At 45.0% G+C, this 18,711-nt stretch overlaps 1 protein-coding gene across 8 annotated transcripts in view; it reads right to left on the reverse strand.

Annotated features, from left to right (window-relative positions):
• Positions 1–13,034, reverse strand: part of PCDH7 (protocadherin 7) — a 401,554-nt gene extending 388,520 nt beyond the window's left edge. For 2 of the 8 annotated variants that reach the window (XM_075127986.1, XM_048848662.2), the window contains exon 1: positions 7,626–13,026. In XM_075127986.1, coding sequence (XP_074984087.1) covers positions 7,626–10,790 — 3,165 coding nt within the window. In that variant the 5' untranslated portion in view covers positions 10,791–13,026. Of the gene's footprint in view, positions 1–7,625 lie in introns of all 8 variants that reach the window. The other 6 variants (XM_048848660.2, XM_048848661.2, XM_048848659.2 and 3 more) reach the window with 6 other exon arrangements.
• Between the last annotated feature and the right edge of the window lie 5,677 nt (positions 13,035–18,711).

Here is an 18,711-nt window from a genome sequence, read left to right on the forward strand (position 1 = left end):
TAGGGATATGTTTAAGTAGCCTGCTGAACTGGTGCTTTGGTACTGAATGTGGTTTTGGATTTTTGATACTTGTAAGTCGCCTGCAAAAGTAAATTACAAAATTATGTTATTAGTATTTGCTGAATTTCCCCCAGGCTGAGAAAGGAACCAAGAACATAAAATACTTTAAAGCTTACTTTATTTTCTTTCATTCATGCAATTTTCATAATGTCCATCCCCACCACTCTCAGTTGACTCCCCTCCAATCTGATATGCTATCACACTGATACAATAGCGACCTCAGAAACACACTGGTTCCTGCAGCTGCCCCATCACAGTGCAGATGTGTAAATAAGTATTGTGGATTTTTTTTTCATATGTAGAATGTTTTTTTTCCAAATTTCTTTTGTATTCAGATTTTTAAGGTCAGAAGGACCTATTATGATAATTTTATCTGACCTCTTGCATGACACAGACTGTTAATTTACATCTGATGGTATTTGGTTTTAAATAATTTTGCAAATTTCAAAAATCATACAAAATAGTAACAAACCCCAAGACTGGTTCTGTGGTATATGTGACATACCAACATACTACATGTTAAGGCATTAGGTCAGAGTGGAAGTTAACAAAGCAAGATAGGAATGGGCATTGTGGGATCAATCTGAAAGAGAAAATATAATGATATTTTTGCATAATAACACTCTGAATGCCCTTCTTATACTGGTTATTGGGGGCATTCAGCACATATTGGTAAAGTTATATGGGTTGGGTAATTTACTTTTGCAAGTCACGTTGCATGGCATGGTAAATAAATATTAAGCTGTCACTTACATTCTGTGTAAAAGTTGGAATTGTTCTCTTACTATCTTTTGGTTCAAAAGAGATTTATGCAATGTAAATCTTTGTTTCCTTTTAGATATTAATTCATTAATGCAGGTGATAATTAAGAAGAAGTTTAATAATGTCATTTCAAAATATTTGCAGTATACAACATTTAGAGTAACACTAGAAATGTCCAAAATGTGACAGAATTAGGAACAACAGAATCTCTCTCTTAGATAAAAGAAATCAAGCCAAATAAAAAGGATACTGAGCACATCTCCCAGACATATGACATACATATTCCTATGTTAGAGTATGAAACAGTAAAAAGATATGGAGAAGCTTGTGTTGTAATTTATATGCAATATATTTTACCAATCCTATGAATGAATACAGGGAATTCATTTTATAGCTTTCACAGTTCCTTAACACTTACTATAAACAGAAATGCTGAAAACATGCTTTAGAAGCCTGGCTGTAAGATGCTGAACTGTATTTCTCAAATATGTGTAACAAAGATGGACTTTAAGTATTCCCAAAAGGAAAAGAAAATAACATGGCATGTTTAAACTAATTATAATAAAGAATTTAGAGTGCTTCTAAAGGATTTAGGTAATTAGCTAACAAGAAAAATACCAACAAGATTTGAACTCTGAAGTCTGATGATTTATTATTATGTTTTACTGCAAAACCTAATCATGGCCAAGTTTTCTATTTAAGGGCTATGCACTGAAAAGTTAACTGCACAAACATTCTAAAACTTCCACACATCAAATTTACAATTAAATTCGCCTGTCATTTCAGGGCAGAAGTTAGTCTGCAAAAATACTAGTCAGTCAAACCGCAATAAATATTGGGGCACAAGGTATCTAAGCAGGCAGAAATGAAGAAGCACATTTATACACATATGCTTCAGTATCACAGGTGTATAAGGACCAATATTTTCCAACCCAATCATTCCACACTTAGTTTATATATATATAATTAATTCAGATATTTAATTTTTTGAAGTATTTTAATGTGCTCAGGAAGAAAAAGGAAATAAAAGTTCTGAGAATATGTTTGTATCATGTGGGTCATGATACAAAGACTGATGCAGCAATAATCAAATTGCTGAACATCTTACTGGTCTAGACAAATATCCATACATACAGTCAGGGAGCTGTCAAAGTTAGTAAATCACACCCTATCCCTTTGAAGATGCCTGCTTTCCCGCCTGTCCTCAACAGTAGGCATTCTTTAGTCCTTCAAAGCATGACACTCCTCCTCTACTCAGATTCCATCCCTTTGGAATGAGGGGGATGATTGTAGTAGCAAGTTAGCTGTTTGCACATAGGACATGAGGGTTTCACTGAACAGGAAAATAAAGCCTTTACTTGTTAATTGAACACATTGTATTAAGTAGAGCTAATAAAAACTTCAAAAAATGTATCACCATGTTTAATTAGTCCCTGTTTTCAAAATGATTTGTTACTAAGTGACAAATATGGAACATTTCTAAAACCAACTGTAGAATATTTACTGTTTTGCAAACTGAAGATAGTACGTTTACTTATGCTTTTGGAAACTTCTCTCCAAACTGCATCCATGTTAAATGTTAAAATGTTACACCTCATCACAAAGCTCCACACTTCTTTGCTACAATGAGCTAGTGCTAAAGTAAGATTTTTTTAAAACATTGATTAGACTCAAGAAAATTAGTCAAGGCACAAGTCATGACCAACTTTACTCTCGGGGATTAGTCTGTAATTCTTATAAACTGCCTTACATACATTATCATGAAGAAAGCGGATGTTTGCTTGGCTGGTTAAATTTTACATTTAAGATTGACTGCTCCTTGATGCACCAGGCATAACCTCTCATTAACATCAACGGGAGTTACATGTGCATACTGATGGCAGAATGGATACTTTTAATTTATAGTTACAACTCACATATATGATAAGCAGCCATATACAATGTTTCCACAATCCAAGAGACTGTTAATGTACAATACCTGGGTAAACCAATTAACTGAATAGCGTACTAAGAAGATTTTTTAAAAATTAATTTCTACAAATTGTACTGTTATCGAGATGTGACTGGGTAGGCCTGTCATCACACTTAGGTGTGATAACAGTTTTCTTCACTAAGCAGCACATTTTCCAAATAGCAAAAGCATGAGGATAATTCATAAAGGATTATAGAATTGGATAGGCAACAATGTATCTCAAGGAAAGAGATAATGACATTCACAGATTCTTTCATAGCTCTTTCTAATCACAATGAAGGTGACATATATTTCTTTGAAAAAGGCATCCAGAATATTTTAAAGATTCCATTTTTCAAACATCATGTTTGTATAGCAAGCAAAAGAGAAACCAGTGGACATCAACAGACCACAAAAAAAAAAAAAAAAAAAGGAAGAAAGAAAGAAAGAAAACCCTCTAAGGAGCCTCTAGCAGAGGTTAACATGAAAATGTCACATGCATGCCTAAAAGTTTCAGTGGATGAAATCTGCCCAAATGTCTTTTCATGTGTTTCTCTATTATTTTGCATTATAAAGCAAAGTGGAATATAACTTACAAAGATTAATTTACAAGCGATACTGCATATCAGACAATTATTACTTCTGGTTTACCATTATGATTAGGGAGTCAATCTCCTCCAAGCTGCTGATTTGCTTCTGTGATGTGCTGAACTTCCTTAACTTCTATTGCCTTTGCTGGAAGTTAAGGGTGTTCACCCCCTCACAGGTAGTGGTTAGCACCTTGAAGATGAGGTCATCAAGCCCCAATTGAGCAAAGCACTTGCCTAAATCCATGCCTGTTTAGCAAAGCATGTATGCATATGCTTAATTTTAGGCAAATGTTTAAATCCCACTGAAGATAATGGGACTTACGCATTTGCTTAAAGTTAAGCATGTGGTTAAGTGCTTTGCTGAATAGGGATGGACTGCTAACTCAGGGTCTAAAATAATATACTATTTCTGACAGAATCTTCACATTAATAAGACAAGAACAGCCTTGAAAGAGGCACCTTCAAGGTAATTCGGGGGGGGGGGGGGCATATAGAGATTTGTTGCAAAGTGAAGGTTAAATGTGATATGTGTCATAATGCTATAATATCTAAATAAACTTTATTAAAAGTAGTGTATCCAATACAAAATTTAGTTATAAAATCTATTATTTTTAATACTTATGCCAAGACGTGTTTTTGTTGTTGCTGTTTATTTTTTCTGTTTATAGTGTTTCATATGGTACTGCACCAAACAAAATGCCCTGAAAAACTAAATATGAGGTTCTAAACTCTAAAACTAAATATATGTTGCCTTAAAGAAAAAAAAGTACAACACAAAATCAGAATGGAAAAGCATTACCTTTGTACTCACTTGAGCACACCATTTGGTCCTGTAAATGGAGACCTTTCCCCTGACAGCAATATTGTGGGTATGAAGATGTATCAATTACCAAGTCTAATTACATTAATGGATAATGGATATCACCCTTATCTACTTCAGGACCGGCACTTACTGGTTTGTCTATTTACTTGTCTTTAAAACTTTATGCACTTTCTAATCTCTCCATGGAATAAAGGCAACTGTCAATGAGTAAATGAGGAAAGACATGCAAGTTTCAGCTAAACTCTTGCTGTAATATGCATGCTAACGTTCCACTTGTTCTACCTTGTGTGTGCAATTAAACTATGATAAAATTAATACTATTTGATAGTAGTTTATTTCTAAATATGTCACCTTGCCTTCTAAACAAGATACTGAGCATGACTACCACCTGCTTTAAGTGTTCAAGAATATGAATACCTACTCTGGTGAGTCAGTCAGTGCTCAAATGGTAATGTTTGAGATATGAAAAGTGCACGTTATTTATATAAACCTCCACCTGATATGCTCACTATTATGTTAAAATAAAACTTTACAAAAATAAAAGCACAAGAGCACATAAATGTCACTCAGCAGCAAGTTAGCAAGTGCCCATAGGATGGCTGTAACAGAAGAAGTCTGCCAAAAAAAATCTATCCTGTAAGCTTTTATTTAACATTATTCTTACTGTCCTCTGAGTCAATACCCTGTATCCTGTCTTTAATTTACATGCCTGTTTTTGCATGTGTGTATGCTGACCATTTCGATAAGCTACTTATTTTGTCCAAAGAAAACTTCAGTTACAATACTTATAAAGATATTAAACCAAAATGTTAAGTAATGTCAACTTTTTAGTATATTTTAAACTTCTATCTTAACACATTAAAATATCAGCCATACATTACTCAATTATATGGAGCTTTATAACCAAACTACCAGCACAAAAAGCTGTCAGACATTAACCGAGAAACTGGGGTGGGAGGAGGGGAGCTGTTTTAAAGTAGATAAATTAAGAGGTTTTCTTGATGCGTTCCTTCCATTTTTACATGGAACAATCAAAGTGTAGTAATCTATTTTCTTCTCCAAGGACATCTCGTAATGTATTGTACATCAAAAATATTTCCTGGGAAAATAGTCTAAATAATTTAATAAACAAGGTACAATCAATATATTTTTGCACAATAACCTCAAAGAAAGCACTTATCAGCACAAGTAGTCATTTGTATAGTCTAATCTCTTACCAATTCCTACATTTAACACACAAGCCATTTTTTCACCAAAAACAAATTATACTTTTGACAGTCTTTAAATCATATTTTGAGATGAATTCTGGCATCAAGAAAGATTTAGTATCTGATTAGCATGGATTATACCTCATGTGTTGGCACAGTGATCACTAAGAAGGCATAATCTAATATGTTTTTACTAAACCTTAGAGGATGGAATCTTGTGAACTTTTTTAGTATTGTACATTTTATATAGGCAATATTTTAAAAGGTAAATTTATAATAGTCTCCGTGGGAGAAAGTTAATGAAATGTTTTGCCAAGAAACGACTATGTCAAATGTTCTGTAAAACATTAGTTTGACTAGTAAAACAACACACACACACAAATATTAGCTAATACTACATCAATCACACCAGTTTTGTAGCTCAGCTGAAAGAATGAATGGCTCATGAAATTCACTTCTACTTACAATATTTTATTCCACCATGCAGAATGCAAATACTGGTTGCATATTATAAAAGTCAATTTCAGTATACTAACAGACATCTCAAAGTATAAAAATGTAGTTGTGCACCATATCTGCATGTTAATACGTGGGAAAGAAAGCATTTTTGTCAAATTTGTCAGATTTTCCATGTTCCAGACTTGGCACCATATTTGCATCAATCTGCATTCATTTATCTATAGTATCTTGCATAATGTGCATAGTAGCTGAGAAAACTTTCATAATGTTCATCTTATGCAGATCTCCCCCCACGACAGTATCAACTGCAAAACATTTTTGTCAGCATATAAGCTCCCAACAAAGTAAGTCAAGGAAAATGATCTCAGTTCAAAATTAAATATATGCCTTATAAAATAAAAAAATAGGTATGAATTATAATAATGGCCTGATTCTCCACTATGTTACACCAATTTGGCACCGTGACTTACCCTGGTATCTTTGTTTTATACTGGCAGAACTCCATTGACTTCAATGACTGATTCACATCAATGTAACTAAGATCAGAATCAGTCCCTTGTATCACCCTTAAGTTCAGAAATATTTTACTGAGTTGGGGATACCACAGAAGTCAGTACCACTGCTACTGACATTCACATACCACTCAGTGTGAGGGTGGGGCCTTATGAATTTAATATAATATCCTCCAAACCAGTTAAAATATTATAGAAGTAGGGGCTAATTCTTAGCTCACTTGCACTTATCAAGAGTCAGTCTTCTGAAATCAATGGTATTAGTGGTATAAAGAAAAATATATAAGTGCGATCACAATCAGGCACATATATTATAGAGAGATCTGAATCTTAATGAATGACCCGTAATTAGATCCCCCAACCTTTTAACATCGTGGCTGCAAATTCATATACATATACACACAAAGCCATAGCGGGTGTGAATGAAGTCAGAGGGCAGCTCCCTCTCTCAGTAGGACACTGCTGCCTGGGTGGCAGGAAAGAATTCTCTCTCTCTCAATGGAACCTTGTTGTCTAGTGGATGCACCTCCCTCTGAAAGAAAGACACTGATGGCTGCCTGTTTCAAGGGGACTCTGGTCGCTGGCTGAGTATGTGTGGAGTGTGGTGGTTGGTGGCAGTGGGTAATGGGGATCTCTCCGTTTCCCTTAACTGCTTGTTGTGCTTACTACTGGCTGGTTATCTGTGGCTTGAAGGCGGTGTGGTGACGGGGAGAATGTCTGCAGCTCCCACGTTGTGCTTGTTGCTGGCTGGATGTGTGCGCTGGGGGATGATAAGGACGTCTCAGGTTCCCTTCTAGGGATTTACTCGATTGCTGGTTTGGAGGGAGGGGGCCCTCTGCCCTCACTCTCATAATCTGTATTTGCTACAGGCTGCCTCCTGTGTTTGTGAGGCATGGGAGGAGGAGGAGTAATTTTAGTGGCGAGTCCCCGACTCCTCTATCTGCTCATTACTTACTGCCAGTTAGCTGGCAGGCTGTATGGGGTGAGGGAGGGTATGGGGTGTCTTTGGTTTCCCTACTTACCAGCTGTACTTGCAGCTGGCTACACTGGCTGCCTGCAGGGAGGAGTAGGGGAGAGTACCAAGAGGATCCCCTGACTCTCTCGCTAGCTTACAACACTTGGTGCTGGCTAGTGGGCTGCCTCTGTGTGTGTGTAACTGGGAGGGTCCCCAACTCCCTCACTTACTTGCTGGGGGTCGGGAGGGCTGGCCGTGTGGAAGCGCGGTTGGAAATAGTTAGGGGGTGACCCCAGCACGCTTACCTGCTTGCTGTACTTGCTGCTGGCCTGACAGCTGTACTCGGAGCAGTGATCCGATCCAATGGAGATGTTGTCTCCTGCCCCTACAAAAGTATTGGCCGGGGGCAGTTCCTGCACGGCCTGGTGCTTTTTCCCAGCGGTGGGGGACTGCGGGTGAAGCTGGACAGTGGGGAGCGGCGAGCTGGATTTGTAATGCCTGGCCAGGTCCGGGCTGCCCGGGCCGCCGTTGACCGAGCGGTATCGGCCCATGCTGGGGCTGTCGGAGAGCTTCTCGTTGACGCTGTCGTAGCGCTGCCCGTTGGGCTTGGAGGCCTCCACGGTGACGATGCTGCTGTAGAGGGGCTGCTTGCCCTTCTTGCCTTTCTTGTCCTTCTTGGGCTTCTTGGCCTTGTCGTGCTGCTGCGGGGTGAAGAAGTCCTCGTGGTCTTTCTTGCCCGCCTCGTAGCCGTGCTTGCCCTTGGAACGGCAGTACCGGGCCATGACCACCACCAGGATGAGCAGGATCACCGTCATGATGCCGGCCACCACCCCGATGACGATGCTGAGCCGCTGCTTGCTCAGCTCGTAGCTGGGGTCGCCGGCGATGTCCTGGGCCAGGGGCGTGTGCAGGCTGCGGGCCACCTGGCTCTCCACCACGGTGGCGTTGGAGAGGCTCTCGTTGACGAAGACGTGGAGCAAGGCGGTGGTGGTCTGGGGCGGCTGGCCGCTGTCGTTCACCTGCACCACCAGGCGGTGCAGGCCGTAGTGCTTGGGGGCCAGCTTGCCTACCAAGGACACCACGCCGCTGGCCGGGTCGATCTCGAAGAGCTTGAAGGGGTTGCCCCCGACGATGCTGAAGTTGAGGTCGGCGTTGAGGCCCGTGTCCGCGTCGGTGGCCAGCACGGTGGCCACCACGGTGCGCAGGTTGCTGGAGGGGGGCAGCACGGTGTAGGAGCTGTTGCTGGGGAAAGTGACGGCGGGCGGGTTGTCGTTCTCGTCCATCACGAAGAGATTGACTGTGGCGGTGGCCGAGCGGGGCGGCTCCCCTCCGTCCAGCGCCTTGACCTTGAAGGTGTAGCTGGTCTGCTGCTCCCGGTCGAAGGAGACGGTGGAGTAGATGGTGCCGGTGTCGTTCTCGATGGAGAAGATGCCGGCGGCCTGGTCCTGCTCCCCGGGCTGGATGGAGAGGCTGAGCTCGGCGTTGCGGCCCCGGTCGGAGTCCATCACGGTCACCATGCCCACGGGGCTGTTGGGCTGCAGGTTCTCCTTCACGTAGAAGGTGAACACGTCCTGCATGAAGCGCGGCTCGTTGTCGTTGCGGTCGGCCACCCGCACCACCACCGTGGTGGAGCCCTGCAGGGCCGGCGCCCCCTTGTCCCGGGCCGTCACCTGGAACTCGTAGGTGTCGCGCTGCTCGCGGTCCAGCACCGCCTGCACCAGCACGTCCCCGGAGTCCGGGTCGATGCTGAAGATGCCGCCGGGCGCCTCCGAGGAGAGGGGCGAGGGCTCCAGCGAGTAGAAGATCTCGGCGTTCTTGCCGCTGTCCGCGTCCGTGGCCGCCACCGTGGCCACCCTCTCCCCGGGCGAGTTGTTCTCCGGGAAGGAGACCTCCAGCACGGCCTGGCCGAACACGGGCGGGTTGTCGTTGGTGTCCGCCACCCGCACCAGCAGCGAGTTGTTGCTGGACAGGCTGGGGCTGCCCGAGTCCACGGCCACGATCACCACGTTGTATTCACGGACGGCCTCGTAGTCGAGCGGGGCCGAGGTGTGCAGGAAGTACTTGCGCTTGTTCTGGGGCTCCCCCTCGCCCTCGCTGGCCGGCTTGAGCTGGAAGGGCACGTCCCCTACCACCGTGCAGGTCACCACGCCGTTCTCGCCCTGGTCGCGGTCGGACACCTGCACCAGGGCGATGGGGGTGTCCACCAGCACGTCCTCGGCCACGCTGGCCACCCCGTCCCGCAGCGGGATGCGGCCGATCTTGCGGATGTCGATGGTGGGCACGTTGTCGTTCTCGTCGCGGATGTTCAGCACCACCGTGGCCTTGTCGGTCTTGGGCGGCTGGCCCCGATCCCGGGCCATGACGGTGAAGCGGAGCTGGTTCACCTCCTCCCGGTCGATGCGGTGCAAGACGCTGAGCCAGCCCGAGGTCTCGTCCAGACGCAGCAGGCGCCGCACCGACTCCGTGGCCGCCCCGAAGACGTACTCGATCTGCCCGTTCACCCCCACGTCCAGGTCGGCGGCCCGCAGCTGCAGGATGGGGGTCCCGGGGCTGCTGTTCTCCGCCAGGTCCGCCTCGTAGACGCTCTTCTCAAAGCGGGGGCTGTTGTCGTTCACGTCGGTGATCAGCACCCTCAGGATGGCCTGGGAGGAGCGGGCCGGGTCGCCGCCGTCCCGCACCCTCAGGCTCAGTTCATAGGAGTCCCTCTGCTCTCGGTCCAGCGCCCCCTTGACAATCAGCTGCGGCTGCTTCTCCCCGTCAGGGGTATCGGCCACCTGCAGCTCGAACACGCTGCTGCGGGCCGCCCCGTCCGGCTCCTGCCTCCTCTTACTGCCGCCGGGGTAGAGGGCGCTCTCAGCTGCAGAAGCCGACCCCCCTCCTCCGCGTCTGCCCCCGTCCCCGCCGGGCTCTTGCAGCAGCTCGTAGCGCTCGATGCCGTTGCGGCCGAAGTCTCTGTCGGTGGCGGTGGGGAGGAGATAGAGGGTCCCTACGGGCCGGTTCTCCTCCACGGTAAGGGTGAGGACGGGCGAGGGGAAGGTGGGGGTGTTGTCGTTGATGTCCAGGATGATGACCCTGCCCTCGAAGAGGTCCACCCAGCTCTGCGAAGGGCCGATCACCGAGACCTCGAAGTCCAGGAAGCACTCGTTCTCATCGAAGATCATCTGGCACTGCGGCAGCTTCTCGCGGTCTATGCGCCGCTCTGTGGTGCTCAGCTCCCCGGTCATGTTATCGATCTTCAGGTAGTCGGAGCCCGACTCCAGGCTGAATGTCACCTCTCCAGAGCCAGTCACGATGCCCAGGTCCGAAGCCACGTTGCCTATGCGGATGTCGGCAGGTCCTTCCTCGGCCAGCCGGTACCTCAGCAGCTGCTTGGCCGCGGCCAGGCTGACCCAGAGCGGCGGAGGCAGCAGGAGCAAGAAGCAGCAGCAGCAGCAATGCACAAAGCCAAAGAGAGTCCGCATCTTCCTCATCTTCTTCTCACCAAAAACCCCCTCCTCTCTCCCACCAACTCCCCTGACAAGCCAACAGAAATGCTCGGCGTGCGGGTGATCAATTATAAAATCCTTCTCTTCCGGGAAACTTATTGTCTCATAACTGGTGCAATCGGTGATCAAAACCCTAGTGTTGGCTCCTCTCCTCCCTTCCTTCCAGTTGCAATATGCTTACAGTTGATGGGACAGTGTATTTTGCTTTTTAAAGATTCATCTCAACAGATAGGACGGGATTTTCCTGCTCCTCCTCACTGTAATCACTTTGCAAGGTTTGTAATAAAAGCAGGAGCAGCACGGCGCTATTCGAAGCCCCCCCTCCCCAGGTCGCCTTCTTTGCTCCTAGAGTTAAGTACAATTCACACTCTTCTCCCTCTGTCTCTCTCAGCCGTTTACGACTAAGGCATTAGCTCTTTTCTTTCCCCACTCTGCACGCACACGGAAAAAAATGTGAATCGCCTCATTCAAAGGAGTTGTGTCCGGAAAACTCCCAATCCTCTTAGCAATGGGCAAAAAATACAATTAAATAACTGATCAAAATAAAATAAAAATTAAAAAAATCCCAGTAATACCGGTAGCTGTACAGTGGGTAGGCGAGAACCCCCTGTATCACAGAGCAGTCCACAGAAAATCCCCTTCGGTTAGCAGAAAAGCACCCAAATCCATCTTCACAGATCGCCTAAAATGTTCAGTTCTTTCTCCGTAGAGGATTTTTTTTAACAACTCTGCGCAAGGTCATTAGTCACAAAGCAACGCTACAAAAACTGCAGAAGCCGTTTGCCCAAAATTTCCAGAGCTGGAGCAATGCACATACACACACACAAGAGTCCCAAGTTTGTTTTTGCATCCGCAGTTTGTGTGTGTGCCTTACCTGCATTTCCACTGCATGTGTTATAGCAATCTGGATCTGCAGCACTGTGAGAGCGATTCACAAATGAGATTGCAGTCTCTCTCTCTCTCTCTCTCTCTCTCTCTCTCTCTCTTCCTTTCCGTCCCAATGCAGGTAACCAGAGCTGAACTTGATCCTTTCAGTTCAAAGGTTAGCAACAAGGCTATGTGTCCAAAGGCGATTATTGCCTTGCTCTCTCGTTAATATACCCGGAGCGGAACGAGATGTAACTGGATCCCCCACGTGAATTAACAGATTCTGAATTACATCCATATAAGCGGAATGGCAAAGGGGCGGGGAGGAGAGCCGCGGTGCGATTTATAAAAATGCAGTCCTCTTTGCAAAGAAAAGGATACCAGTCAATTGTCTCCTCTGAACCCCACCGCCTCGGCGGGTGAAATCTTGTGCCTTCCAGAGAAGTGTGGTTCAGGCGCTTTCGCAGCAAAGCGGCTTCTGCTTTAAAATGTTGACCGGCGAGTGAGGCGCCGCTTCCCACTCGGAAAAAAAGCAGTAAACCAGCAAGTTTGCCCAAAGTGGTGAGAGCGGCTGGAGCCTCTCTCGGCGGCTCTTCCCTGACGCTGCAGCAGCAGAGCCGCCTGCGCTACACACGCCGAGAGAGGGAGGGAGGGAGGACGAGCCAAGCGCTGCACTCCAGAAAGCCCAGCCTTACCCTCTGCAGCTGCAAGTGGGATAGCTGCTGATCGCAGAACACCAGCCCAGTCTTCAAGCCCATCCTTGGTACACACCACAGCGCTGCTGCTGTTGCTCTCTCTAACCCATGGTCTCCTGTGATTTCCTCCCCCCTCAAGCCACCACCACCTTCTGACTCTTCAGTGATCAATTATTGTTAAGCACATTGTTGTTCTTCCTTTTATTTTAGAGCCCCTGGGTGCGCTGGTGACGGCATGTTGTGGCATCATGTTGGTCAAACAACTCATTTTGCATAGATTCCCACCTTTTCTGTCCGCTGGTGCTTCTCTGAGACAGATGATGAGCTGCAGTGACGGTAACAGGATCAGACTCCAGGGGGGAAAGGGGAGTGCATTAGAGAGCTCAGGCTTTCGCTGGACTGTTCCCCAGTGCTGGGGGTTTTGTCTTTATTGTGCGTCTTTCACTGATTTGAATGCCCATTTTCAACGGCATCTGTGTGTTTCTTGGGAAAATTGGACCCTCAGAGAAAGAGAGAATGTATGTGGGAAGGGTGGGGGAGGGTTAGGCAAATAAACACATGTAAGAAGAAGTAATAGATGTATTTCCGAATAGGGACTTGCTGCTTCAGTGATTGCTAAAACGTAGTGTCACCTACCAGGTAAGAAATAAACTTTAATGTGAAAGACCTCGACACAACTTTGCTTATTCTTGCGTCCCTAGTTCACTTTCTCCTTCTTTTGACTTTGTGCCACTTAATGGCCCATGGCATGTGCATGCCTCTGCTCTTTTGGTTGATGTCTGACTCTCAGACTTGTCCCTTCCATTCGCATGCAATCGAGCAGCGAGAGAGACTCAGGCTGGTGGGAGAGAACGAACCAGGGCACGAAGGAATGGATCCCGCTTTCCCAGTCACTCACCTGCACACACGTTCAGAACAAACCCCACCGGTTTTTATTTTTAAAGAAAAACATGCAGACAAATATGTCCAAACGTCTTTCTTTATGCCGTTGGCACATTTGAGCTAAAGCAGCCGGATGTGCTCAGATGATTCAGACCAATGATCACAGTGAATCTAGCTTGCTGTCTATTTCATGTGGGGAGGAGAAAGCGAGGTTTCCACCTCTTGCCTGTGCGAACTGTAGGCACACACAGGGACAGTATGTGTATCTGCGGAGTGTGAGCTGGGGAATGACTGCCGGAGTGTTCCCCACTCCCTGCCGTGCCAGGGCTAGAGAGGAGTCGTTTTCCTGTGTAGGTGGACGCTACAGCTCCCGCGTCTCTCACTGGCTGGCCCAGCTCTGGGACTCCTCCTCCCGCTGTGCTGAAGCCGGGAGCCGCTCAGCTTGATATCTGCAGCATCAGCTAGAAAGCCCAGCTTGGCGCAGGCTCAGTGCTCACCGCCGCAGTCCGGGCTGCGGGAGGGGGCTCCAGGAGCTCGGCATCTTCGCATAGGGTTAAGAGGGATTAATACGAAATCCCCATTATATTTGCCAAGCAACTTGACTGTCTCGAAATTCCCCCTCGCTGTCCGGGAGGAGGAATCGTGTCCACACTAATCCCGCCGTGCCAATCGGAATACCGGCGGCACGCTGCATTGCCCTGGTCCCGGCACATGCTACACATTTCCATCCGCCGCTGCCTCCCGCCCTGCTTTTAAACGCAGCCGGAAAACTTAATGCGTTCCCTTGTGGGAGGGGTGAGTCGAAAAAGCTTTTAACCTCCCCGCCATAAACTTTACTCGGCTTCCTGTGTGTGGAAACATTTGCACAGCATAGCGCCCCCCCCCCCCATCGTGTCTTCAGAGCTCCCCTGTCTCACGGGCACACTGCTCCCGCCATCTGGTTTGCGGGGAAGCCTGGGTTTCAAACGAATAAGCGGGTTCTTTCTCTTGCCCGGTGCAGCCTGCCCCATGCACACACAGAGACACACCCACACAACGTGCCTTATTCCCCCAAGCAGTGTCTCTTTCTCCTCCCTCTGCACGTGCAATGTCTCCCAGTGTGCAAAGCCTGCCTGCTCGGGAGCGCAACGTCCTTCACAGCGGACTGGTTCCTCTTTCGGAGCAGAGGTAACGGCCCCCCTCCCCTTCTCTCTCCTACGCGGGCGGCCGGCGTGGGAAATGGATCTGACGTGCTCTGCATGGTGGATGGGCAGCGCTGCCTTTGGGCCTCGTGCCCTGGCTACGGGGGGAGGGGAAGGAAGTCGGGTCCAGATTGTGTGTGCTGCCCGTTTGCCCAGGGGAAGAGGGAAATCGGAGCCCCTTGCTTCCGCTCCCTGCCTTGTACCCCAGCTCGGTAGCGTTCGGGCCCCACCGCTTCACTCTCAGCGGGACCAAGTCCGGCTAGTTCAAACGGTGGAGATTTGCCCCTTTGGCCAAGACTGGTGAGCGAGGGAGTCCCCGCCGCGACACATTTGGAGGTTGGGTCTAGGGAAGTAGGATCGCACGTGTCATGGGCTGCAATTAATAAAATAGCCCAAGATGCTGGCGACCAACACTAAAAGAAGCACTAGATTCCCACTAAAGCACTAAAATGAGAGCTTGTTTCTTTAAAGGGAACATCGGATCATACTGGCGAGATGGCAGCTTGTGTGTGGGGACGTCCATCTGGCATTTCTAGCCTTTATTATGCACGGGAAATCCTTTTAAAGCCATCACCGGGCTTTTCTCTCCTCTCCCCTGCAGCTCTAGGGTTCCCTCTTCGGTAGTTTACAGATTTTGTAATTGTATCTGTTGATTAGAATAGTTAAAGTCCTTTGGTAAATATGCAAATATAATGAATCGTTAGCTTATTTCAATTTCTCGGCGGAGCCCGATTTCATTTTTCGTACCTACCAACTCTCCGCTGGAGTTGGCTATACTCCTCCTCCTCCTCCCCCCAGCACAATTTGTTTTTTCGCGGTTCGGGAATGTCGGTGTCTCACACTGGAAAATAGCATTTAGGATCCGCAATGGAGTCCAGTCTCGAAGAAAAGAGTGACCAAAAATTTAAAAAAGGGGAGGAGGAGGTCCAGTGCCGGGAAAACAAAGTAGGACCTTAAGGCAGAATCTTAGGTGGGTTTTCACTGAAAGGAGGTGGCATATTCACAATAATATAAGGGAAAGGTTAAATACAGTAAACATGATAGCCAATTCTAGGGAAAAAATATAAAGCAGGTAAAGCAGTTTGATGGGAAAGGAGAAACTGACTCAAGAACTCCACCAAGGGACAAACAGATGAAATGACACCACAACAGCACCAAATCTGTGTTGACCTTTCATCTTTTAAAAGTGTCTCGCTGATTTTTTGCCTTTGTGTCCTGATCTCCCACCTCTCTTCCTGCAACACCCTCTCCCCCTTCCAAAGCTTCCTTAGTTTGTGAAAGTGAATATACTAGGACATAGTTGGGTTGGGTTGGAACAAGTGCTGACACTTGCCAGTGTCTTTCACAGCCTTGAATCCATGTTTGCAGTACAGTAACATATAATAAACCAAAGTGATTAAATTATTAATTGCAATAATAGCCTTTGTGATGGACAGTAAAACTTAAGAATTTAAATAAGGAAACCACAGATTTCCTTTTAAACAGCTCATAATTGCTTGCTTTCCTGGTTATTTAATTGGGCACTAGCCAAACATAAAGCAGCTTGTTTAAATCAGACAATTCTCTATCATTGTTTCTTATATTCTGGAAAGACTAGAACTAAAAAAATATTACTAGATAGAACAATAATAGTTGGCTGTTTGCAGCAGGGAATTGATAGCTGTAGTTAAACTGTGTAAGTGTTTAATTAAAACTTTACATCCCGAGGACAAAATTTGAACTTGTCTCATTAAAAGGAATAAAAAATGGTTTTCATCCAGGGGTCATCCCATTGCCCTTTCTGAATTTCAGATTTATAGAGATTGCTTTGAGATTTAGAATAACATTTAGCAAAAAGTGGTTTCCCAGTCTATTTGTGTTTAGCAAGATTTTGACAGTTATTATTATTATTCTTTACAAATCACAATGATTTAGACTGAAGATAATTTCCTAAATAAAAATCTTTCCATATAGTATTGGTTTTAAAATGTCATCCATAGAGAGACAGTGAAATTTGCCTATTATTTGAAAAAAGAAGAAGTCTAATTTGTTTAGCTAGGCTGCAAGAGATATATTTTCTTTAAAATCTCAAGGCCATTACTAAGAAGTGTTTTTTTTTGTTTGGTTGTTTTTTTTAACTTTAAATGGGTTTACATAGTGGGCCAGATTTTGCCTTGGTTTACACTTCATATGCAACCTATTGACTTCACTGGAGTTGCAAAGGCTGAATTTGGCCCATTATTTTATATTCTTATTTTTAATTAAACTACAAATTAGACTGATACAAACCTATAAGTATCTCCATGTCAAAACTGGAAGAGATTTCAGAATTATTAGTACTCTACATATGAAATAAATCATAAGGACATATCAAAGAGATAAACAGGGTAGGATTTAAATAAAATACCGGAGACTAAAATATAATTTTGGAGAAACAGAATGAAAAAAAGGTAAATATTTCATAAAAATAATAAATGGGGACAGTTTGCACATATGCTAATACCACTACCATAGGAATACTTCATAGTGTTGCTGTCGTTTTGGGAAAGAACTTAGATAATGTAGGTCCTTTGATGATATAATCTGTCAAATGTTGCTATGATGGTGATCTTATCAGTAAGAAATGAATATTAAAGTTTTAAAATTACTTGCTCATGTTATAATGATTTCCATGGCATTTATAGCAGTCAAAGGAGTTTCCTTATTTGTAAGTAGATATATTATGCTTTACATTGTACATGTGGATTTTCACAAGAACTAGAAACCATTCAGTGTACTAACACTATTCAACATTTGGAATATTTTTTTAAGTAGGTGATAGAAATGTGCATCAGCATCCTAACGAATATTTGAGTAAAACAACAGCTGAGCACTCAGTGAATCTTTTTAAAGTCAGATACACTCTGATGATTTTCCCCTGCTGTCTGAGAATCCAGGATTATCTAACAAAGCTTTTGTAAATGACAAAACAAATATTTGTGTAAGATCACAAATTGTAACATACTGTAGGTGCAAACATATCAACTACAAATGCATTTTCAAATGTTTAAAAATCAATTCACTTATTTTACTTTCTCATTGAGTCTTGAGTTTAGGATTCCATGTTTCCCAAAAACGATGCCAAATACAAAAGGCATATTTTGGACAAAATATTGCTTGATTTACACATATATGTAGTCCTATTAATAGGGCCCTACCAAATTCATGGTCCATTTTGGTCAATTTCAAGGTCATAAAATTAGTAAATGTCATGATTTCAGCTATTGAAATCTGAAATGCCATGGTGTTGTAATTGTAGGGGTCCTGACCCAAAGAGCAGTTGTGTGTGTGTGGGGGAGGGTCACAAAGCTATTGTGGGGGCAGGGGGTTGCGGTACTGGTACCCTTACTTCTGTGCTGCTGCTTGCGGCAGCGCTGCCTTCAGAGCTGGGCAGCTAGAAAGCAGTGGCTGATGGCCGGGAGTCTAGCTCTGAAGGCAGAGCCACTGCCACTGGCAGTGCAGGAGTAAGGATGTGATCCTTACTTCTGTGGTGCTGCTGGTGGGACGCTGCTTTCAGAGCTGGGCTCCCAGCCAACAGTCACCGGACTCCGGCTGCCAAGCTCTGAAGGCAGCGCAGAAGACAATACCATGCCCTCCCTAATATAATCTTGTGACCTCCCTGAAACTCCCTTTTGGGCAGGACCCCCAGTTTGAGAAACGCTGGTCTCTCCTGTGAAATCTGTATAGTATAGGGTAAAAGCACACTAAAGATCAGATTTCACGAGGAGAGACCAGATTTCATGGTCCATGACACATTTTTCATGGCCATGAATTTGGTAGGGCCCTACCCATTAACTTCATTGGGACTTCTTGGGGTGAGCAAGGCAAGGAGAGTTTGTTTGAAGGAAAGAGGAACTGTTTTTTGTTTGTTTGTTTGTTTTCCAGGCAATATTTTGAAGTTTTCTGCCTGTGACCATATCACTAATGTCTCAAAGTATTAAGATGATGGTCATACTGGGAGTTCAGATCCTAATTTTTGGCATGAATCTTCTTGTAAATTAGTAATTATAGTAATACCTAGAAATTAGACATCACTTTTCATCAGCAGATCTCAAAGCATTTTACAAAGGAGGTAAGTATCATTATCCCCTTGAGAAAGAGAGATGTGAAGTGACTTGCCCAAGGTCACCCAGAAAGCCAGAGGCAATGCAAGGAATAAAACCCAGATCTCCTGAGTGTCACTCCACTGTTCTCTCCATTAGCCCACACTGTGTTCCACTGGTATGCTTGCTTACTATAGAGTGGGTTCTCTTTAAGAGCTCT

Source organism: Caretta caretta, chromosome 4 (assembly GCF_965140235.1).
Source record: "Caretta caretta isolate rCarCar2 chromosome 4, rCarCar1.hap1, whole genome shotgun sequence".
Taxonomy (NCBI): domain Eukaryota; kingdom Metazoa; phylum Chordata; order Testudines; family Cheloniidae; genus Caretta; species Caretta caretta.